Source organism: Micromys minutus (genome assembly GCF_963924665.1).
Source record: "Micromys minutus genome assembly, chromosome: 4".
NCBI classification, from domain to species: domain Eukaryota; kingdom Metazoa; phylum Chordata; class Mammalia; order Rodentia; family Muridae; genus Micromys; species Micromys minutus.
The window spans coordinates 51938665-51963927 of NC_137973.1; the positions used below are offsets into that span (position 1 = coordinate 51938665).

The 25263-nt window shown below is 35.3% G+C and overlaps 1 protein-coding gene across 1 annotated transcript in view; it reads left to right on the forward strand.

Moving 5' to 3' along the window:
- The window catches only part of DPYD (dihydropyrimidine dehydrogenase), an 878881-nt gene that overhangs the window by 373504 nt on the left and 480114 nt on the right, over positions 1-25263 (forward strand). The window contains exon 12 of the mRNA XM_080916202.1: positions 22930-23114. Within this exon, the coding sequence (XP_080772328.1) occupies positions 22930-23114 (185 nt within the window). The remainder of the gene's footprint in view (positions 1-22929; positions 23115-25263) is intronic.

The window sequence follows — 25263 nt, forward strand, 5'->3', positions numbered from 1 at the left end:
CTCTGAACATGGGACATCAACATCACTCCTTAGACATTCAAACTCCTGCATTCCACCTGACTGGCCTAACTGAGCATGTTATGGAATCAAATGCTTGGATATCCCATGGGAGAGGTAATGTTTTATATAACATTTCAGCCTCCTAGTCGTCAGCTGAGAGACTGGCTTGTGTTGCAGTCCCCCCACTCCAGTGCCATTGGAAATGAAAGCTCAAATGCCAAGGCACCTCTCTTGCAAATCTTTACCTTTAAATTCACACTATTGAGATGACAATTATCACTTTTATTTTCTGAAAGGGAAATAAAAGGGCTTTCAGCTGTTCAGACATCCACTACGAACAATAATAACAGAAAATCCAAAGCTGACACTTATGTCTGTAATGCCTACTGTATCTAAGTGAAAATTACACATGTGTCTGATAGAGGAAAAGATGCAGTCATGCAAATGCACAAATTTTTAAGCAATAGAAGATAGGTAAAGATTCAGCAGTCTGCAAGGCATATTTTTTTTTTTTTTTTTTTTGCAGGACATGCAACATGTTGGTATTTAGGAACATCCAGATGTTTATTGTCATCAAGAGAAATGTTTTTAAATGGCTGGATAATATTCTAAATTTGTCAGTTTCCATCCAGGTGTGTGTACAAGTGTAGACACTGTTGACAGTTTGCTTTGTGTACTCACTAACTGAGTCTATAAAAGGAAACAAGAAGAGTGTGTAAATTACGCTCAGTTACCTAATATATACTGTCCTCTGTAAAAAAGTAAGATGCCAATGATGTTTAGGTAACAGTTATACTTATATATATAAAAATAATTTGGACATAATTTAGTGTTGCCAACAGGCACCCTAATATTTTTAAGAGTATTGTTTTCTAATCAAGGTAAAATGTCCTGTGGCAGAGATCACAGCAAATAATTTTTTAACTTGGATTATTTAAGGTTTAGTTTGTGTGTGTGCTTGTGTGTGCATTTTATCTTGTTAGTGGGTTTGTGTCATTGTTGTTGTTGATTTTGATGATGATGATTTTGTTGATGTTACTGATGGTATGGTTGAACTTGGAGTCCTGCAGGCTCACAACCCTGAATGACAAGATTACAAGAAGGCACTGTCAGAACAAGTTCTTCTATTAGAGTGTGACTGTATTTATGCACATATATCTTGAGTATGAGAGATCTAATTTATGTACTTCATTTTGAGTTTATGAAGTAGAAGAAGAATTTGATATGTGTAATTTTAGAATTTTGAGTTTCTATCAGAATCTGTGCATTTTGTTACCCTGTGTCTGTCTCTTAGGAAACTTCATATGGAATTTCCCCATGGCCATTAGGGTAGCCAAAAAAAGCATGATGATTGTCTGGGGGTATATTTTTCTTATCCTGATTTAACACGGAATATAATGTTTATAAATCATATAGTATATGGTATATTATACTAAGGTGTCTCAGGGTTTACATTGACAAATTGTTATTTTCCAGGTGAGTCACATCTGGAATACCTGTGTTGTGCAGCAACATTCTGTCCTTATTTGTTTCCAGTGGGCAGTGTATAGACTAGAAGTTTCCAGATTATTGATGTCTTATTCAGAGAATTGAAATAAAGGCACACAGAGATTACAAAGCAACATGAAATCTTAATCCACATAAGTTATTATAGTGTAGACCTTACTCTGTAAGGAAGCAGAGTGGAAATATATGTAAGAAAGCACTCAAAGATTATGGTAGTTGTTTGAGCTTCCATTTATAAGATATAAGAAGCAGAGAAAATGTAGGTCCTCAGAGGCTGAGCAAGGGTTGTTTTGTTTTGTTTTGTTTTTTCTATTTTGATTGATTGGCTTGTATTCTGTAAGTATTTTTTCTCTACTAAGATATTCTTTACTATAATTAATTTGATTCTAATACTATATACACTGATTATGCATAATCTAATCAAAAGAGGCATCTCCTAAAAGTTCTCACAGAGGATAAAGTTTACCCTACTACATATGCACCCAAACTCAGTTCTGGTCTCACTGGTCTATTTTAGCTCCTGAATATGTCCTAGAACATGCTCAAATGGAAAACACGCATCGCCAGAGGGTTTCCAAATAGTAGACAATCAGTCCATCGTTTAAAGTTGGGTTGAAAGTTACGTTCAACACTGGTTGCTAGATGTTTGATATGGAGTGGCATGTGTGTGCAATTTATTCATCTGAAAATTCTAAGTTGCAAGCTTCATTGATAGGGGTACATCCATACTCCAAGCCAAGTAAAGTGCCATGGCTGGCTAAGCTATTCACGTATGTTTGTCTCATTGCTATTCACTGTTTTCAATACCATTTAGTGGTCATGGAATACATTTTAAACTTGATCTGGAAATGGGTTTTAGTAGGACATGAACAGAAAAAGTATTCAAACACAGTAATAAATTTAATGTCATAAAACTTCTCCATGCACATACACATTCTTAGTATACTGAAATCAATTTACTAGAAGGAAGTTGTGCATTTGGAGAAGGAAATGTTATCCACCTTTCCTACCTCAGAGCTTGTTCCATTACCATTTGGCATATGATTATCATGTATGTGATACACATTTTAATTTATCCATCAATAACTGTTTCTCCAAATGTTAAGCTCTCTTGTCATCTTCCTGCCTACTTCTTTCCACGTTTATTTTGCATAGACTCAGTAAGTAGTGCGCAAACACAGGAACATTCTCTCACACCTTGTTCAGCTTTCTCCATTTGACAATGTTAAATATTTCTGTTTGAAATGCTCTTCTCCAAGTCACTTAACCTTCCTAAGGTTCATCTCTTCATCTATCAAAACAACAACAAAACCAAGCATAATAAAACCTTCTCTGCCTCCCTTGCTGGAGGACTGTCAGAAATAAAATGAAATAATGGGAAAGTGCTTTGCAAACAAGACTATAAACAGACTGTTACCATTTATGTCATTCCTAGTCCCTGTGTTTTTCTTTGGTTATTTGTAAGACTGTCACTGGCTTCTTCCTTCTTGTTGTTATTTTATAGTAATTTCAAAGGACCAAGAATTACAAGTTAATTGAATAGACAGCTCTCTAAAGGGAAAATATTAGTGAACAATTAAGAACAAATCCTCAGTATGCTTAGCCATTAAATAAATGCAAATTGTAACTATATTGAAATTCTTTCACACCCAAATCCGAATAACTACCATCAAAAAAACATCAAGCAACAGATGCTGGCTAGAATATCTGGAAAGAAGAACCTTGCATAGTGCTCCTGCAAATGTAAACTCATAGCGTCACTATGGAAACCATCATAGAAGTTTCAGAGAAACTAAAACTACCAGAGCATCCAGCTGCACCATTCCAGGATATATGCCAGCAGTCTGTATTAGAGAACCAGAAATATATGTGCACATCTATGTTCACTGCTATGATATTCACAATGGCTAAGATCTGAAACTAACTTATGTGTCCTACAGTAAATAGATGGACACACACACACACACACACACACACACACACACACACACACAAAGTTGAATTACAAGGTGCCAAATTTAAGTAAATTTATGTTTCCATTTTACCCCCTCCCCATCAGTCAACCTGCTAATTGTGAGGTGTATATGTTGTAAGGGAATTTTAATCTATAGAGAGAAACCTTCACAAAGGTCACATTTCATTTTCTAATTGTGGCACTGAAGTCAGCCTTGACCATACATTTTAAGAAATCAAAAAGACACATTTTATAGTTCTCTGGATATTCTTTCCAAGGAGATCACTGTGGCCTCTGCACCTTTTTCTTTCTTCCAGCTACCAACATCTATCCAATTATTCATTTTAAATGCCCACTTGAAAGAATTATGTATCCAATGCTCTTCCTATTCTTACAATAATAATAATAATTCCAAGGACAATTTCAAGGAGCCATTTTGTTACTTGAAATTACAATCGCAGCTGACATATTAGTACCCCACATATATACACAAATACACCTATGCATTTGTCTTGAAACAGCCACTTAGGGATGTAAATTTTATTAAAACCATTTTTTTCTTTTTCCGAATTAAGTCAATTTGTTTTGTTTTCCTGAAAAAGGGTAAACATTAGTTTTATTCTCTGACAATAAGTTCTCTTTTCTTTTGGGCATAAATTATTGCACTCGTTCTAATTCAATGATTATGAGACTAGTTAGACCTCACGTGGTATATTAGCTCAAACATGAGCTCCAGAGCCAGACTGCACACATTGAAAGCTAGCTCCATTTCTTCTTGCTTCCTCTTAAAAAGTATCTTTGAACTTCCTGGTCCTTTGTGTAAGGAAGATAAATTGGTATCTACAACTTAGTATTGCTTTGTAAAATAAAAGACATAATATCTGTGAAACATCTATACACAGTTATAGTATCCCATAAAAATTAGATATAATTTTTATTGTACAAAAATAATATTTTAATGATGAAATCTCCTTTTATTACAACTTTATTATAAACTTTGCTGAGACACAAAAGCATTTAAATATCAGAGTGTCATCAGTATCTTCAAGCCTCTGTCAACCTTCCAGAAAGCAGATGCTTTTAGATTTGTGATTTTTTTAAATGAGGAATATTTAATATATTTTGTTGGCATTATTCATGGAAAAATGATTCCATGACTTTAATGGTCTATAATATTTTAAGATATTTTATTTTCAAATATGAAGTTGCCTTGGAGAACTAGAACAAATTTTCTTTTATGCAAATCCTTAGATGCACAAATATTCATTTTGTATTTTCAAAATCCAGGTATTTGAAGAGCAAATCAATTGAAGTGACTTTGGTTTTTCCAACTGAAAATAGATTGTATTAGTTTACATACTCTAAGGGGAATGCTCATTTTTTGAGATGGAATAGAGAAGCAGTTCTGAGGATATCAAACTCCTGAAAAGGATGAGATGCTGTTAGTTTAAAAATGCAAACTTGGCAAGGAAGGTAGCACAAAAGGTCTTATCTAGTTAGCACAACTCAGGGAGCAAGTGCTTGGATTCCCTGCTCTGAGGGACACAGCCAGAGAAGCTGACCTCCATGGGAAGGGGTTTATACACAGCATCAAGGCCTACAGTTTCCGCTCATCTCAGCAGGAACTAGAGATAACAAGCACAATGCCCAGATCTTTCTGAATCTTTAATGCAGCCCTTAGAAACCAACTCCCTTGATGGCATTAATTGCAATTAGTTGCATATTGGAGTGTTTTGTGGAGGAGGGAGAAGGACGGTTTTTAAATCACTCATCGATCTATTAGAAGGCCCTCAGAAAGGTCTTTGAAGCCTTGTGGGGAAAGTCATGCTTTCTGTGGATACCAGCTTCAAGTGTGGTGATGATTGCCCCTCCTCCTCAGTGAGAAAAAGTGCAGGTCATAGGCTAATTGTATTTATTCTGACAGTCAGGAGGAGACATTGACAGGCATGATATGATGTGCCTGAGATCTTACCAAAGAGTAGACTGGAGTTTTTGTTTTTGTTTTTGATTTAAATATGCACATCTTTTTGTTTAGGGGAATAATTATTTCCATGTGAGCTCAAGATGGGTCAGAAACCTAGCAGTTACTGATACTTTAAATAACTTAAAATTAGTGTTTGTTTTATTTTACAGCATATTAAAATATAATTTATTGAGTAATTCACCAGTGAAAGTAGAACAGCACCATATTTGCTGTTCATTAGTGTTTTTATGTTCATGTTTGGTTCCAGATGACAAAGCATCTTCTCCAGAAATCAGTGGCAGCACTGACAGAAAGTTAATTTATCTATCAAGTCATAGTCCAGGTTGCTGAAGCTCCCTTGTCCCTTACAAAAGGCCAAAGAAAATGATAAGGGGTGAAGTACCAACTCAAGAAGAAATCATCCTTAGTCAAATGTGCTATATTGTATTTATCTTACAAATTTTCAAAAATGCACATTTCACTGGGTGCTTTTAGCTATTGCAAAATCTTAAAGGAACTGAATTCCCTATGACTAATATAGTAAGAGAAGTTGCAATAGATGTGAGAAGCAATGTAGGAGGAACAACGTCAATATTGGATATATTATCTTAGAATCTGTCTTGATGTTTTCCCATTTGTATTTTCAAAAGGACTAAAAGGGATCTCAGTAATGGTGACTGTTGTTTCTGTTGTTTAAGGAGATTGTTTGCTTAATACTTTCTGACAGCCTGCTATCTCAGACTCTGGGCTAGGTGGTGCTGGGAAGAAAGTGGGAAAGAGCTGAGCACACTATGCTTCCAGAAATGCAGTTTAAGAAAGGAGTACTCCCACTGAGAATCAGTGGACTTGGAAAGAGTTTAGAGTCCCAAGGAAGCACAGAGCAGACTGTGAGGGCTCAAGGAAGTTTCGGGGAGTAAGTGTGTTAAAAGTTGAATCTGAAGGATGTGTAAGAGTTTCCAGGTACAATGGAGGTGGAAGGGAAGGAAGCCACAAGAAGATTACTTAACATGCTTAACACCATATTGTTAGATTAAGTAGTCATTTTAGAGTCATTTTAAAAAGCTGTTTTAAAAGTACGCCATTAGAGACTTGTCAGCAGCCTACTCACATCATGAATGTTCTTACCTTTATTAATGAAGGCATAATTTTTTTCATTTTTATTAGATCTTTATTATTTTATGGATTTTACCATGCAGCCTATTTTTTTATCTTCCTTCTTTTTTGTTAAATCTTTTTTCAAATACTCCAGAATTTATTTCCCTCAAGGTCTACCATCAGGATGTTCCGAATTCCATACCTTCTCTCAGATCTCTTTGTCCACTAGGATGTCCCCACCCTCCCAACCCCCACCTCACCAGACCCTGCGGCCTCCAATCTCTTGAAGGTTATGTGCATATTTTCTTACTGAACTCAGACCGGGCAGTCATTTGCTGTATATGTGTGTTTGGGGCGGGGGGGGGGGCTCTCACATCAGCTGGTGTATGCTGCCTGGTTGGTGGTCCATATCTGAGAGATCTCTGGGGATCCAGCTTAATTGAGACCGCTGGTCCTCCTACAGTGTTGCACTACTCCTCAGCTGCTTCCAGCTATTCACTAATTCAACCACAGAAGTCAGCAGCTTCTGTCCATTCATTGGGCATCAATGGACACCTGGCTCTTTCAGCTGCTTGTTGGGTCTTTCAGGGGGCAGTCATGATAGGTCCTTTTTTCTGAGTGCGCCAAAGCCTCAGTGTCAGGCCTTGGGTCCTCCCTTTAAGCTGGGTCCTACTTTAGCCCTGTTGCTGAACTTTCTTTTCTGCAGACTTCTTTCCATTACCCTCCCTGCAGTTCTTTTAGACAGGAACAATTATGACAACCCCATGCCTCACTTGATTCCCTATCTTTCTGCTACATGTAGGTTATACGAGTTCCCTATCCCCAAAGTAGGGCATTACATCTAAGATCTCTCTCTTTCTCTCTATGAGTTGAGAGTTCCTCACCTATCAGGTCTGATACATTCAGAGGTGATAAATGGATTAATCACTTTATATATTGGAGATACCTTTATCTTAAAGAACATAAATGGTGCTGCTAAATGCCAGTTCTGTCTTCTATCTGATTGCATTTTAAACTATATTATTTATTCAAAAAAGGAGTTAGAAGCCAAGGGGTAAACTTTGGGTGATGATTCATGTACACAGGCAAGTGTGTGTTTTTCTTTCTTCCTTTATTTTTTTGTTTCTTTATTTGTTTTTTTTCTTTCTTCCTTCCTTCCTTCGTGTCTTCCCTTATTCCCTCATCCTCCTTCTTCTACTTCATTTTACATAAATACTTCCTGTGTAAGATAAAATTATTTACTCAACTGCTGGTTATAATTCAACAAACTAGAAGGAAGCTACTATCAAAATATGAATGAAAATCTGTTTATACAGGCTAGCTCCCAAAACAACATGGATAGAACTCACAAATATAGTAGGTGGAATCTTGATGTAGGTAATAATATATTGCAATTTAATTTTTTTCTTCATTCATCAGCTGAAAAAAAAGAATGGAACCTAAAAATGAGAATGGTTGAAAACAAACTTTTAGGATTTTTATAATAATTACATATAATTTGTCTGTCTGTCCAGCTATTTGAGACACGTCCTTACTATGTAATCCACAACCATGTCAGACTTTCTTAAGTATGTTAGTGTCAATGTGGCTTTGGTTATGGTTCTTCAGATGCCATCCATATTTTCTTTCTTGGGATGGGATGTATTACTCTCCAGGAGCTCACCAAGTAGGCAAGTTTGGTTTGACAGTGAGCCCTAGAGATTCACCTGTCTCTAACATCCCAGTGGAGGAATTATAAGCATGTACCACCAAGAATTATCTTTATCTTTGGTTTTGATTATTGCTGTTGTTTTAAGATTTACTTTAGTTTTTAAATAATTCTTTGAGTTGTTTTCTTTTAATAGAAGACATTTTGATCATATTCTCCTTACTTTCAAAACTCTTCTAGATTTTTCTCTTCCCTCACAATTTTCTGATTTTTTTTTTTTTTTTTTTTTTTTTTTGCTTTGTTTTGTTTTTCGGGTTTATTTTGTTTTTGTTTTTGTTTTGGTTGTTGTTGTTTTCCATCAAAGTCAATTTGTACTTCCCAAATTTTCCTGGATATGTGGCCTTCTGATACAGCTCTGTTGACTAATAAGATAGCTGGAGATAAGGAGTCATTCCTCTTTTAACTACAATAATTAGCTGCTGGGAGAAGAAGAATCAGCTTTCATTAGAAGCCATGCTTGATCCAGAAACTGTTTTCTTACAAAGATCTACCATCAATGGCTATTACACTGCTTTTATTCTCAGGTTCTGGGGATGAATCTAAAAGCCCATTATGGACAGGGTTATCTTCCTAGTTCTTGGCCCTCATATTTCAATCCTTCTTATTCAACCTCCAGAGTGCTAGTACTACCAAAATCTCCACCACATCGAAACTCATTTGCTTGCCTCTTAGCTGTCATATCTTACTTCTTAGAGTAAGGGTTATTATTCAGTGAATGGACTGCCAAATGAAAGCTGGTGTAGAAGTTTCTTATCAAGGTATGATGACTGAATACGGAAGAATTGATTTGGAATTCTAGCAGCATCTTGCCTGCTGTTCTTGACACTTGCATTTGGTAATGACAAGTGTCTTGAAGTCATGACAAGATACTTTTATTGAATGGTACTGTGCTTCCCACTCTTCATAAGTCTGATCTCCCACACTACTATTTTATTTTATAATGCCTACAAATGCGATTTGGTTGGCTCGATGAGGAGAATAAGCCCGCCCTGTTCTATTCTGTTCCATGCTTCGATTTAATTATATTTTGGACAAGAAGTGCTCCCAAGAGACTAATAGGAAAACTGTATCCATTTTCTTAAAAATTGCTTTTTTTATCAGTAAGATTTTTTCCCTAGCTAGATTTATTATCTTTCTATTATAAATATTCTGCACAAAGAGAAGATGGCGTATAGAATTGCATGCCAGGAGTGGCATTTCCGCAGAACAACCATGGAGCAAAACAGAATCTTTGCACAGTTTTCTTTCAGAATTATTTTAAAGGTGGAAGTGATGAGGAGGGAGGTCAAACTGATAACACAGTTGAAAGTGATTTAGAATCAACATCACATCACTTACAACTGCCTTAGACATCCGTTTGAAGCACGGCATGATATTTCTGTAATTATTTTACTTCCTTTAATAACTGCATAGGAATAGGTTTGTTTCCCCAGTGAATCGCTCTGTTCAGAGCCTTTCCTTATCTTTATTTTCCAGGTTTCACTAGTATTTGATACCATATGCATTCTTACAGGGAGACAGTAGATAAATCAAATCAAAGTCATTTTCCATCAAGTCAAAGATTACACATAGGAAGCAGAGCAGTGGTAAGTAACAAGTTTTGTTGGGGGAAAGGAGGCAGAAAATGTAAAAATAACGTAATTGTTTCAGAGAACTGAAATCATAAAATATAGTTAACAATAGTCAACATACAATGAATGTTATAGAAACTTTGAACCTTATTGACCAGGTGTTATGATATTTGGTTTTTGTTAACACTGTTCACCTATAGTACAATAAAATGCCATTCTTTTAATAAAAGAACAAAGTGTGTTTATTTATCAACAATTGTGCAATTGATGATTATAACATATATTAAGACAAACAAACAAAAGCAATTTTCTCAGTGTTGGTAAATTTTCAACGTGTTAAAGATTGAGGTTCAAGAATAATAAATAAGTAACCATATAGTCTTTAATTTTTCAAAATTGTATTTTAATGATACTGAATCCTAACAATCTTATAATTTGAGTAGGAAAATTTTTCTTTAAAGAAAACACTAAGTTTATAGTACTTGCAGAGAACTGTATCCTATAAGAATATTTAGTATTCAATATAAATATGGTTTAAAATTAATTCATGAGTAGCATAAGATAACAGCCTCTAAAGTAATCACAGATAACAGGCTAACTTAACTCATTTTACATCAAAAATAAAATAGTATTATTAAAATCAGTATTTTTCTAAATTATGAAAATGTAAAAAAGTGTTATTATAATAGGTAAATATATAAAACCAACATATAAAAGTCAGTAAAACTATAATGTGGTGGATGATATAGAATATTTATTAATATTGTGACCAATACATACTTTGTTAATAACTCTAGATTTATATTCATTTTTCAGTGGATTATATACAATAAAGTAAATACTGATATAAAGTAGGTTTAATATGAAATTGAATTAATGCAGATATTGGCTTTCATGTACATTTTGAGTTAACAGAAAAATCATGTTCAATTGTCTTCAATATTTATAGAAACTTATACATGTTACTCAAGTCAAATGTCATATTCTAATATTGCTGAGGAAAGCCCTGAATTAATTTCTTCAACCATCCATGGGCCTTTTCCAATGACGTCAGTGATTAATGGTACCCAATACTTTCTTTTATTTCTATAGCCCAAACAGTAAGAATATTGTCCTAGTTACTTTTCTCTTGTTGTGCTAAGACACCATGAGCAATTCAAATTATAGAAGAAATAACATACTAGGTTGCACTTTTAGAGAGTGAGTCCATGGCTATCATGTTGGAAATATGACAAAAACAAGCAGGCATGAAACATCTACTACACAAGCAGTAAGCAGAGAGAACTAGGTAGGAATGATATGGACCTTGGAAATCTCCAGGAAGCCAACAATGCCATACCTCTTAATGCTTGCCAAACCATTTCACCAACTGGGGACTAAGCATTCAAATATATGAGCCTATCAGGAGAATTATTACTTAAACAATAACATTTAGTTGTATATTACAAAGTTCTTTAGAGTTTTTCCAAGGGATTTTTACTTACATAACCATTTGTTTCCATATAAATTAAAAGTGGCAAGTATATGGTAATATGTTTGATAAATATCTAGCATAAACTCTCTGGCCTGTGGTTTTGTTTTAGTACGGCCTTGTTTCTTGCCTTTATATGTAGATGTTGCTATGATCAAAAGTTCCAGATCACCAGCATCACTGCATAACCCTCACATTTCGGGATCCATGTATTATCTTCTCTGACTGTGACATAACCAAATTCTGCAGTTTAATTTTTGAAATTTTCTAATCTGACCTTCCACATTCCTGTAGGTTCTAACTCTTTATAGGATTATACTATCCTGTTAAGGTCTCAATGATCAAGAAGTAAACATGCTCTCTCTGTAAACTGGATTGTACAGCCTAGAAAAAGAGGAAAGCCATGCAGTTGTGATATTGCCAATAGGTGGACAGTGGCTTGGGGAGAAGCATATAAACTGCTGGTATGACACACCAAGAAGTGAAATGGCTTTATACTGGGAGAATAATATAAGAGTATGTCAGAGCAAATGATATTTGGTGTATAGCCCAGTCACAGAAAGAAAGAGTAGTCATAGAAGTGGTGTCACAGTGACACAGAACAGTTGCACTGCTGCACACACTAGTTTCTTTGCCTAGATTATAAAGTGTGTCATTAGAAATAATGGTGCAAATGTTGGAATGCATGTGATTGCAAATTTATGAAGTATTTCCCAATGTTGGGTCAGAGCATCTGGCTTTATTACAGAGTTAATGGGTTCAGGTGACCTAAAAGGACAGGAATCCCATATATGGTCTCTTCACACCAATCAGGAACTTTAATTCAACCTTCATCCTTCTGGACTTTCCCTCTGATCTTCTGCTTTGTTCCTGCCCTCACCTATTCTCAGTAACACTCACAATATAATTACAAGTTCCGATCGATGATATTTTAACCCAGAGTCCCTGGCACCTTCTCTAGAGCAGTAAGTATTTATGAAAAGAACGGATGGAAACATGAATAAAACAAGAAATAGATCTTTGAACCAAAAGACTGTATTAATTGCTTCATTTTAAGTTATTTTAGTAGGAAATTCAGAGTAAAGCCAGGTTATGTATGATGAGTTTTATTGAGCCCAGCAAGGTGTCACTGCTGCTGGACACTTCCATGAACATGAAAAGCTGTGATTCGTCACTCTGTTCCATGTTTTTCATATGTGAGACACTAGTGGATCTTATTTGTAGACAAAAATCTTGTCATTCAGCTTCTTGTTCCAAACCTGACTGTAGTTTTTTGTTTGTTTATTTGTTTAGTATTCAATTCTTGTGATGAGAGTATAGGTCCTGACCATGTCTCTTTCTCACAGCATTTCTCTATTCCTGTCAACTGTCCTCTATTCAAAGAGCATCCCTTCTGAACTACAGCCTCACCTCGTGCTTAGAAATTCCATGTTTTATTTATTTACATTGCAAATATTATCCTCTTTTTCCTCTGGAAATCCCTATCCCATCCTTCTTCACCCTGCTTCTATGAGGGTGCAGCCACACCCACCAATTCCCTCCCATCTCCCTGCCAGGGCATTCCTCCTCACTGGGCAGCCTTCCTAGGATATATCCCCTCTTCTTAGGATGATGGATCTCTGGTTTCTTTACTTGATTGGTTCATTCTTATACTCCATTCTCTAGCATTGATATTATTTCCCTGAAGAAGGTTTCAGATTTTTTTTTTTTTGACCTTCCATACTACTACCATCTAAAACACATATCTTACTTTCCACCACAAACTCCATCATCTGGAAATAGCCTTTGCTTAGAAGTTTTCTCTGTAGCCTGTTTCTCCATACATATGGTTCTTTACTTGCTTACTCTTTATTTCTGTCTTCTGCAATGTATAACCCACAATAGTGCATGCAGCAATATGTAGGTCAAGAGTATTAGACAATAAATATTTGATAATTGCATAAATGAATCCAAACCAATGCCTTATTTCTTGTTGTTTTTTTGTTGTTGTCAGTAAACAGTCCGTGGCCTACAAAGAGCACCTTGTGTCTTTGCCACACTTCCTATCATTAAAATTTTTCACTGTGTGTTTTGTTGCTAATATTTTACTACTCATTGCACTCTAGATTAGCACATCTTGTGACCTGCCTGGTATTTCCCTCTTTTATTTGACACTTGCTAAAACTAATTTTTATAGCTAAGAAATATTTTAGTTCCCCTCTAATGCAAATGAGACTTTATGGAATTTATGCCTGGACTTCTTGTGCCTGTTTCACATGCTTGACTTGAGGTTTCATCCACAATGGCATCCTTTCTTCCAAAAATTATACATCCTATGACTACATCTAATACTCTAAGATATGCATGAGTACCTCCATGTTTCCTCTGATATACATACTTAGCTGATTTTCTGTTTGATTTCACATCTTAAAAATGGGATCTTGGTAACTTACCTGTCTAACAATATTACTGAGATTGCAACTCTTCTGTGGAATCCCAAGAAGATCGTAGGCAACTGACTGCTGCCCCAAACTAGCCACATACTTATAAAAGCGACCAGTGGCAGTTTCCTTCCAACATCATCAGTATAAGTACTCTGGAATATGTCTTTAACCCATACTGAAGATATTTCCACTTCCTGAAAACCTACATTGTTCCTAGAAAAGGAAACTATAGTTTGAATTGTGCACTAACATACAAAATTTGTTTAAATGCAATTCTACCATGTGTGTTAAATTTGCATTGATGTGTGCCGACTCAGGATTGACAAGAGGGGGAAATCTGTAAGATGGATATCAAAAAATAACATTAATGAGCTGCTAAAGCTAAAATTACAGAAACTTATGAAATTGGTTAAACATAAAAACCATTAAACTGTTTACTGAAGCTTCACAGATATACTGCAGCTAATGAGCATCTCTGCTACTTAAATAAGCCCAAATTGAACACACATTACATGGATATATAATTAGTCATGGCAGTCAAACACATAGACTTACTTTTAAAGCTCTATTTAGGAAATCTTTTCCATTTGATTTATTTTGTTAATTAAAATATTTTCGTCAGCATTCACTTATATTTTAATAATATTATTTTCACAAGTAGCATAATCTTCTCTTGGCTTTCTGTGTTTTTGTTTGTATTTTAAATGTAACAAATGGGGATTTTATACTAGACATTTTTTCTTAAACCCTTCCTATAATTGTTTATATCACTTGGTGGCATCATTCAGCATTTTAAAATTTTTTCTCCCTGGGAATTACATGTGAAATATCTCAGCAGCCTATCGTTTTTCACTGTCTCATAATTATCAAGAAGTATTAAGCACCCAAATATGCATAGAATTATGATGATTATGGTCCAAATCAGATTAAAGGATGATCTATTTCTTCAAGGAGTTTGTGGTCTTAAGTAGATGGTAACATTGAATATAAATAAGCAAATCAAAGCACACCATTTGGGAATCCAACCGAGAATCTGAAAACAATCCCCATGTATTTACTTCAAGAGCACTGACCTCCTTGAGGAGATCTTTTCCAGAGAAAATGAAATCAAATCTTCAAGGAGTTCACAGAGTCTTAAATAAATGGAATTATTGTGGAGAAATAAGAAAATCAAGGTGAAGTGTTTGCATGGGTTTAATTCTGAATTCATTAGTTGGTCAGTTTAGGAATGGAAATGAAGCTCACACTGGCATGAAAGGACAGCAGAAGTTATTTCTAAAGGCTGCTATTGACAATTGTCCTTTGGTTTGACTTAGAGAGCCACCATATCCTGAGAGTGCTGGGTTTAGAAAACTAAACTGTTACTTTTCCTCTCCCTGAATACTGCAAATACAACCAAACTGAAAATAATCCAGGCAGAAAAGTAAGGAAGAAAAATACTTAAAACGATTGAAAAGATCCACACTCCTAGGATTTCCTTCCTGGTATACTTGTTATGCTAGAAACTTGTGGTCAACTTGAATTTTCTCCCCACAATGAACTGTGTCTTTCATTATGAAACTAAGAACTCAAAAAAAATTTTTTTTGGCTGGTCAACCAAGGCCCAATAATATGTAAAATTGATGCTGAATAACTGAAATAAGAAAACATAAGTTAACAAACAAAACAAAAATTAAAACAACCCTTAATTAGAACCCACTTATGTCTCAGTGATTTTGCTAGACTCTGGAGCCCTGGGTGATTTACATAAATCCCAAGGAACTCAGAGTAAAGAAGACAAGATGGTGGGATAATATAAATGGAAGCACACATGGCTTCTTTCACAGACAAAGAACACAATTCACTGAAAAGACAACCTAGATGCTGGATCTATGACACCTGTTAAGACTGGTGTTGGTTGTCGTTCCTCCAGTAGTCATCTATCTAGTTTAGTCATCCTGGTCTCCAGTGGGAAATTCCCAGAGGCTATTCTTGGACCACTTGTCTTGAGTTTGTCATACCTCTAGGACAATTTTAAGGAACGCATTGGGGTAACCAATTAATTCAAATACAGTCTCTGCAACCTCTTGACTATAAGGATAATAACAGCGTGTACACTTGATATCATTTTGTGATGAAGCAAAATGAAGAAATAGAGAATTAATGCCTACCAATTACAAAGAATCTATGAGTGTCAATTGATTTTCTTTGCTTTTAGTAAGGGCAGAATCAATAGACTACAAGAAGTGAATATGAAAAACTTCTTCAGATGTGTTCACAGATCTTGTTAACTGAACCCATAGTGAGGTTGTTGGAAACAAATGACTCAAAGATAATGCCAAGTTGTTTAAGCTCTAATTCTAGGCTGTTGGAAAAATGGAGAAAATATGAAAAGACAGCATTGATAATTGCACAATATGATGGGGCAAGAGGAAAAGCAGAGGGATGTGATGGAAACCAAAACAAAGGACTTTCAGGGCAAAGGCATGGTCATCTGCAAGGTTGACAAGAAATTACTACAATTAGTGTCACTGATAGTATCTTGGGCATTGACACAATTGGTTTTTAGTTTTGGCACTGTGAAGATTTGTGGTAGCCTGAGGACTTTCTAGGACATATGAGACAAGAATATTTCTTAAACAGGAAAAAAAAAGACTCTTCAGAATTTGACCACAGAAAAAAACAAAGGTTGGCCAAGTACCCATCGAGGGTTACAGGTAAACGATGGAGGTCACTAGTAATTAAGAAATGGATGAGGGAACAGAGCAGGATTGGGATCTCAGTTTAGGTTCAATAATTTGGAAGAGACAGTAGATTGTCCTGATTAAAAGCTGATAGGCAGTGTTGTAGCTTGAAAGAAAGACGCCCCTATAAACTTATATACTTAAATGCTTGATCTCTAGTTGGTACAGCTGTTTGGGAAACGATTAGGAGTTATGGCCTTGTTGGATGAGATGTGTCCCTGGGGATGGGCTTTGATATTTCAAAAGCCCACACCAGGCCAAGTTTTTCTTTCTCTTCCTCCAACTTGTGGCTAAGATATAAGCTGTCTCAGCTGCTCCAGCCACTATGCCTTCTGCCTTCTTTCCCATTTGCCCTGTTTCCCAATTGTTAGTCACACTCACTCTCTGAAAATGTAAGTCCCCAATTAATTTCTTTTTTTTTAAGTTTCTTTTGAAATTGTGTCTCTTTATAGCAATACAGCAGTAACTAAGATAAAGAAAACTGAATAGAGGGTGATTTCAAAGTAGTTTGAAATCATTTTCATTGAGATCAAAATCGGGTCCACAGTGACCGTCATTTCCAATGGAAAATGCACAGTGTACTGGATTTTATAGACTTGTGAGGAGTAAAGTCTAGAGACAGAAAATACCTACAATCCTTGGAATAACTCAAAAATGGAGAAATTACATACAAAAGAGCTTAGTGTACATGTAAGAAAAGAAGAAATAAGAAATAATGCAAATTAATTTCTGGATGCTACAGAAAAATAAGACAGACAATGACTAGGCCACAAGATTTGAAACCTTAACAGGCCATAGCTTGGATAAGCAGAATGGAAAGTGTCATTGAGTGGTGAGGCAGAATGGATTACTCTAACAAAATGGGTTTAAAAGGGATGTGGTTCTAAGTATGAGAAAAAGAACATATCAAAAATCCAAGGTTTCAGAGTAGGTGAGGACAAACAGAGAATTATAAATGCTATGATTGAGCAGAGTAAGAAGTGGCATGGCAAAGGACTTAAAAAAAGGAAGAAAGATCAGGATTCAGGGGGATTTTTTAAGGTGGTTAAAGACCAATATTATCAACCAAGCCCTATAGAACTCCCATGAACTAAAACACCAACCATTGAGAGCACATGGAGAGACCCATGGCTCCAGTTGCATATGTAGCAGAGAATAGCAGTGTTTGACATCAATGTGAGAAGAGGCCTTTGGTCCAGGAAGAGCAAGTTTTCCCAGTGTAGGGGAATGCCAAGGCACTGAGGTGGAGAGGGTGATCAGGAGTGCACCTTTGTGGAGACAAGTGGAGGGGGAGGGAGGATGGAAAGGGATAATATTTCAAATGTAAATACAGAGAGTATCTAATAAAAATAAAGAAAGAAAGAAAGAAAGAAAGAAAGAAAAAGAAAGAAAGAAAGAAAGAAAGAAAGAAAGAAAGAAAGAAAGAAAGAAAGAAAGAAGGCAAGTCTTTACTTCAATCCTCACTGGCTCTTGTGAGTATGAACTGACATTCTGATCGTATACTTAGGGTTATGTAGGTGTACCAAGAGCCTGCTGTCCCGACATGCTGTTCTCAGTTGTTTTCAGTTCCATCCATTGCTTTCTTCCAGTTGTCCTTCTGCTTGAACAGAATTCTCAGATCCTAGCTCTCTGCTTAGAAACGTTTGATCTGCTTGTGGTTTTTGCTTTCTTCTCTGATTACTGAAATGCCTGCCCTGGTTTGTTTTCTTTTTCTCCTCATGCTTTGATCCTACCTGGTCATCAAGGCTATCAAATTAGAGAATATTCATGGGGATGGATTCCTCTAAGGTTCCAGGATAAGACTTTATTATAAATCTTTGAGGACTTTTTTTTCTTTCATTCCTTTATAATGTCAAATTCTTCAAAATTATTTATAATCCTTTCCATTATGATTTCTGCATTGTTGTTTTTTTTGTTTATGGAGAATTGATTTATACTTATATACTAAACTATAATGCCTTCCACATCTTTTTATAAAAACTGAAAAACACACTTGTCAAATGCTTACAGTTCTGTATTCTACATATATGACAGCATGGTTATGTCAGTTTAATTGACCTTGGCAATCTGCATCTGCTGCTGATATGTCCCTAAGGGACGGTTTCTGCAATTTTAAGCTGTGGCTTATTGAAAAACTTGTGTGTCGAAATAAAATTAAGTCATTCTTTCTCTCTCTCTCTCTCCCTCTCTCTCTGTTTCTCTCTCTGTCTCTTTGTATTATATATATGTGTGTGTGTGTGTGTGTGTGTGTATATATATATATATATATATATATATATATATATATATATATATATATATATATATAGTGCATAACATTAAATTGATTAAAAGTTTCTATTTCAAAATCATTTCTTGTTATAAAGCTACCTTGGAGTGTCTTTGTTTTTTTTAAATAAGCTCATTTGAACACAGTAGTAATTAAAACAGAAAATTAACATAAATCTCAAATGTTTGGTATGAATTAAGGATGTTTCTGTTGTTTTAAAGACTGCATAAAATTCCAGGCACCATATCATTTAGCATATTTCTCGCTCATTTGGGGAATAGTCTGGACTGTGAATAAGCATGTTTAAAGGCTCTTTTTCAAGTTCTTTTTGTTGATGTTTTGTTCAGCCATGGTGCTACTGGGACATATGCCTGTCTCCATCAACATACAATCCCTTGGAAACTTGTGCAAAGACTGTAAATGATCACAGTAGAAAATGCCTACACCCTTCAAGACAGAAAGGAAAAATATACAAGCCTTCATTAATATTCATTTAACACTTCATAGGCAACGGCAAGCCATTATTTGGTTTGCAAATGTAAACATACATTTTTCATCCACGTGGGCCCTCATCCCTTCTTAGCTGCAGCAGGGCAGCAGTAATCTGCTTCTGAGGTTTGTTTACACTGAATTCCAAGTCAAATATATCAGCAGAAGAGTGAGTTGTCCACAGAAGGATGATTCCAATGATGCAGACAGTAGAGATACCCTTGTTCCACAGGCAGCAGAGCAAATGGACTTCTCACTGAGAAACTGCAAAGCAAACACACCAGCATTTTCTCTATTGGAGTCCTAATTAAAATTCTAGATATGATACTTTAAGCTTTACAAAAGACAAAGGTAAAAGAGAAAGAACAATGGTTATTGTTTGAAAATCACTGACTTTAAGAAAGTTAAGACTGAGGAGATGCCTTGTTCCGTAAGTATCTGGCACCTGCATTTAGATTCATTGAAGACAATAAAAAGCCAGGGACAGTGATGTCTGCTGAGATGGTAGTGCTGGTGGCTTGGAGACAGGTAGAGCCCTACTGTTCATTGGTCAGCAAGTGTAAACATATTAATGAGTGGCAGGTTCAGTGAGAGACTCTGTGTCAACAAATAAAATAGATTACTATTAAGGGAAGTCCTTGATCAATCTTTGGCATTCATATACATGAGCCCTAGTGCATAAACATACATATTCACTCACACACACATACATACACACACACACACACACACACACACACACACACACGGAACATGCACATGCATGAAATTGAGAAGGGTATTTTTGAAATATGTCAATTTGATGAACTTCTGAATGTAATATAAATATTTTATGTGCCTAAACAGAGTCTATGGGACCTGCAGGGAGATGCTCCTGGTTTGTGAAGGCAGAACCATCATTCTCAGAGTAGCTGCTAAAAGAAATATCCAGGAATCACTGTTGCCCTGTTTATATTCACATATTTTGTTCATTTTCTAATTTTTCCAATGGCTGTTTTGTAGATGACAATCTCAGAATTACATATTCAAATTTAAATAAATTATAATTGTTTTGGTTTATATTTCACAGTATCTAATAAGAGTACTCAAAATAGATGTCAGTAGCTCCACAACTTAAGTTTTCCATAGGTGTAGTCGGGAATAATAACTAATATATAATCTTTATTTTGCTCATTTTCAGAGTGAAATCCAGTATTTTTGAAGCATCAAAAAATGATATTAAATGTATAAAGGGGACCTGAAATTGCTTTCCATTTTAAATCTTTAAATTTTAGAATTCTAATTGGGCCAGAGTGTATTTAAATTTTAGATTTTATATATGATTTTATATATAATTATTTAAAATTACTGGCCTATGTTTCTAAAGTGTACTGTATGTGCTATTCAGTGATGACACATTATGCCAGATTGAAGTCTTGAGCTATATTCACTATCGATGTTCTTCTTGCAGCTCAAGTAACTGTCAACAGATGGTAGTGATGATCTGTTATGCAACGGGGAACAATGAGAAAGGTCTCCTTTCATGTGACCTTTAAAAACATTAGAAAAACCTCAAAATGCCATTCTGCATTGAAAATAATTACATGAATATTTAATTTTACTCCTGATGAAAGGTGAAATAGCATAAGAAATACAAATAGCAGATTTTAAAATAGAAGCCTGACTGTGGTAGCTTTGTCTTATGAACTCCCTTCTTCAGACACCTATCAACCCAGCTCACTGTTCTCTAAATTTCAAGTACTATCTCACACACGGTAGAACAGATGCAAGCCACATATACACTGTGCTGATTGTCCTAGCTCCATAGGCCTGTAGATAAAGCATAACTGCACTAGCCCAGGGATAACTGTCTTTTCTACTTTACATGGAATATAACATGTATAAAACAAGGCTCATTTTAAATCAGTTTGTTTAGACTTTTGCACATGGATATGATGAATTTGTATTATTTCTTCTCCTCCCTCTTGAGCTAGCAACTTCGTCTGATATTTTCATCCCTTTAGCCATTTAGATCTGCTCCTATATGAACTCACTTAGGGCTGGGGACTTAAAATAGGGAAACTTATCAGGGTCTCATCTCCTGGAGAAAACAGACTTATTCTCAAGAATTACAGGACTGTTTGTAGCTCTTCATCGAGGGATCTTTCCTTGTGAGGCATTTTCTATCCATATTGATATGTTAATCGCAACAATAATTCTTTTCTGATCATATTTAGAGAGCAACATTGTTGAAAATTCATGGCTATAGCTTCTGAGTCATCTCCAGAAGACACATTGACTGGTCTACTGGCGTATACATTCTCTCTGGGTCCTCAGTTTTAAGAATAGGGATTGTGGTATAGATTCATTAACTGAGGCTGTGCATCCCATGGTCACTTATTCTGTATGTGAATGTGATTCTTTTTATGGTTTCTCATTCTGTTAATATCTTGGTGGGAGAATAACTAGGTTTCTGTGTTTGGATGACACTTTCATCTACATTTGGTTACTTTATCATATAGTTGATTCTTTTATCTATTTCTATTTCAGGAACATCCAGGTATTCTTTATACTTTCTCTCTCTCTGTGTCTCTGCCTCTGTCTGTCTGTCTGTCTGTCTGTCTGTCTCTCTCTCTCTGTCTCTCTGTCCCTGTCTCTCTCTTGTCTCTCTCTCTCTCTCTCTCTCTCTCTCTCTCTCTCTCTCTCTCTCTCTCTCTCTCTCTCTCATTTTCCCCACTGGAAGAAGAATAGTTCTTTTTGTTGATATCTAGATGTTGTATTTAAAGTTCATGAAATACAACCTGGAGATGACATATGACCGTGACCGCCAGCACATCTGCACCAGCATAGAGGTTCTACATCTTCCACACAGCCTTTCTCTTTCAAATCTCACAACTATGATTTCAGAAAATATTTAATTATGTAATTTTCTGTAAATTTTTCCAACCCTTTCCATGACATCTATAGATTACTAGAGAAATCATATGGCAAGTAATTATATAAGCATGTTATGAGAATTTTCTCAAAGAACTGAAGATAGTATTTGAATTTTCTGGATTTTATGAAACAAAAGAGACAGTTATTTTGAATCCAATGCATATGCATACCTGAGTCAATTTTTAAAGCAATAATGGTAAATAATTTAATGAAAATATAGGTTTTCTCATTTTGTTTTATAGTGTTTTGTTATGAAAAGATGAGACTCGCTTTGGATCCCAATCCATGAATCAACTATACAAACTACAATTTTTACCTGTAGCACCAGGAACACTATTGTGGTGATGTGAATAGAAAGTTTCATGGCTGAGCACACAAGGAAATTCACTTATATGGGATTCAAATACTTTCTTCTTAGATTCAGCTCTTACTATGTAGTAAACTAGATACTTAGTACTGCCCAACTCTTCTGTAATTTCCACATGGGAGGTATGTTTGTATAGTTTAAATAATAAGTGTGAAGAAATTCACTCTGTTATTTCAATTAGATTACAATTTTTTGTATGTGTATATATATATATATATATATATATATACACATAAGAGAAATTTCACAAAGGACTGAGGATAATATTTGCACTTCCTAACTTTTTAAAACAAAGAGACAGTTATTTTGAATCTGCTGCAGATGCATACCTGAGTCAAATTGTGTGGGTATGTGTGTGTGTGTGTGTGTGTGTATACACACACATATATAAGTCACACACATATTTATATATATATATTATATTACATTATATTTCACTGATCTATCATTGCCGATTATCTTTCCCTTTTTCAGTGAAAGAAGCCCTGAGTCCTATCAAGTTTAACAGATGGGGTCTCCCAGAAGTGAATCCAGAAACCATGCAGACCAGTGAACCGTGGGTGTTTGCAGGTGGTGATGTTGTAGGTATGGCGAATACCACAGTGGAATCTGTCAACGATGGAAAACAAGCTTCCTGGTACATTCACAAGCACATACAGGTACGCATTTGCAAACAATATCACATTGTTTTCCTCATAAGTACTTTTTGAGTTTTCATATGAATTTATGCTGTGCCATGTGAGTGTGCATTGGGAGTCCTGCCTTATCCCTTTCTGACTTACTGCCTTAGCTTGGGTTTCTCAATGAGCCTAGAACTAGGCTGACAGACAGAAATTCCCAGTGAGCCTCTTGTCTGTACTTCTATCAATGGTGGGGCTATAGGTGCATTGAAGAATTCTGCTATTACACAAGGATTCTCAGAATTTGAGCCCAAGTCTCCTATGCTTGCATAGGAAGTTCTCTTACCCAATGAGCCATCTCCCTAACTCTGTATGAGAAATTTTATAAATTGTATATGTCTGTATAAAATATGTACATCTTTTAACATGCAGACACATGGATGGATACAACTTTTAACATGCAGAGCGGGTAGTAAAATTATTCAGCTGATTGAAAATGCATCATATATTTCTATTAATGGAGGGCTATGAAGGTGAAAGCTTGTTGCGATGTATTTTCCACGCTTAAATAAAGGAAACTACATGTATCACATTTGATGATACTCACAAAGATAGCAGCTAGAATCTGATTCATAATGAAGTTATGCAGACTAGAGAGCTATCTGGTCTATCCATGTGGACCAGATGAAGTCCTATCCGTTTCCAAATTTGGTGTACACAAACAAGCAGACAGCAAACTATTGAAAATCATCAGGTCAGTTGCTAGATTTTTAAACTCATTGCTTGGTTTTATGATAAGATGCCACATGTAAAAATGATGAAATAGAAAGTCGAACCAGCTCTGGTACTCTGTGGGGTTGGAGCAGAAAAGGGTTAAACCACTAAACCCCTAGTTTGTACTTTTACTAAGCATTCTACTTTATTTTTTCTTCCACACTTTTATTAGGTTCCCTCCTTTATATAGAGTGTTCCTGGATGAATTCATCTCATTAACTTAGATTTTAATAACTTTCGATAGTTTATTATTTCTTCTATTTTTGAGATTTTAATATGATTATGTGATTTTTTTCCTTCCTGCAAACCTTCCTATGTATACTTCTAACCTCTCTCAGATTTATAGCCTGTTATCATTCATTGTTAAACACACACTCACTAACACATATATACTTATATATACATAAATACATTAATAAACCTACTCAGTTTCTCTTTTATTTAGGAAAATGTATAGTTATTATAGGCCACCTTGTATTTCTGTTTTTTCTTTGGTTTCCTTTAATGTTTGAACAATCCACTTTTACCTTTACCTTTCCTTGCCCTTTTTCATATTTTCTGTGACGACTTCATTTAAATTGTCCTTTAACAACTTATGCATTTAAGCCAGGCCACATTGTTAGGCCTCAGGTGAGTTTGTGTATTTCAGTATTCTGTGTATCACGGATTTCATGTTTAAGTCACCTATCTCTTCCCAATTCACACAGGGCATCTGCAAGTAGTGTATCTTAAGGTATTGAATCAAGACCATAACGTGATGCCCCTGAAATTTAGGAGTCCAAAAATGAGTAAAGTGAACTATGGATTTTGTAGTGAAAAGATTATGATTCAGGAAAATGTTACCATTGAGAAACCTTAAATTTAGAACTTATCTACAATATGGTCATAAATTAAAAGGGAGTATCCAGGAAAAAGGAAAGAAAAAAACTATTCTTTTTCTTTTAACAACTTTATTTTACAAAACAAGGATAAATGTACAGATTTTAAGCATTTTTTGCATAAAATTATACAATACATTTTTGTCAGTAATTTTTTTTCAGATTTTAAAATAATTTTTACATAAAACTATATGAATATATTTTTTAGACAGTACTTGATTTTTTTAAAGGTTTGATAGTATGCATTGAAAACTTAAACAATTAGAAGAAACCTGGGTCTTAGAAACAGCAACTTTGTGAGGGTTCAGGTTCCTGTATCGGTAAAGACAAAAGGACAAAGCTAACAAATCATATAAACTTTCTTTCTTTTAAATATACCTTATCTTAGAATTTTCAAAAACAAATGAACAAACAAAAACTCGCAAAGAAAGCTCCTGAAGACAGCTCCCATGTGAGGCTGGGAGTTGTCTGAACTGCTGTCCTTTGCCATCTGTATTTTAATTTATTGTTTTACTGTCATTTATAGCTTACTAGAC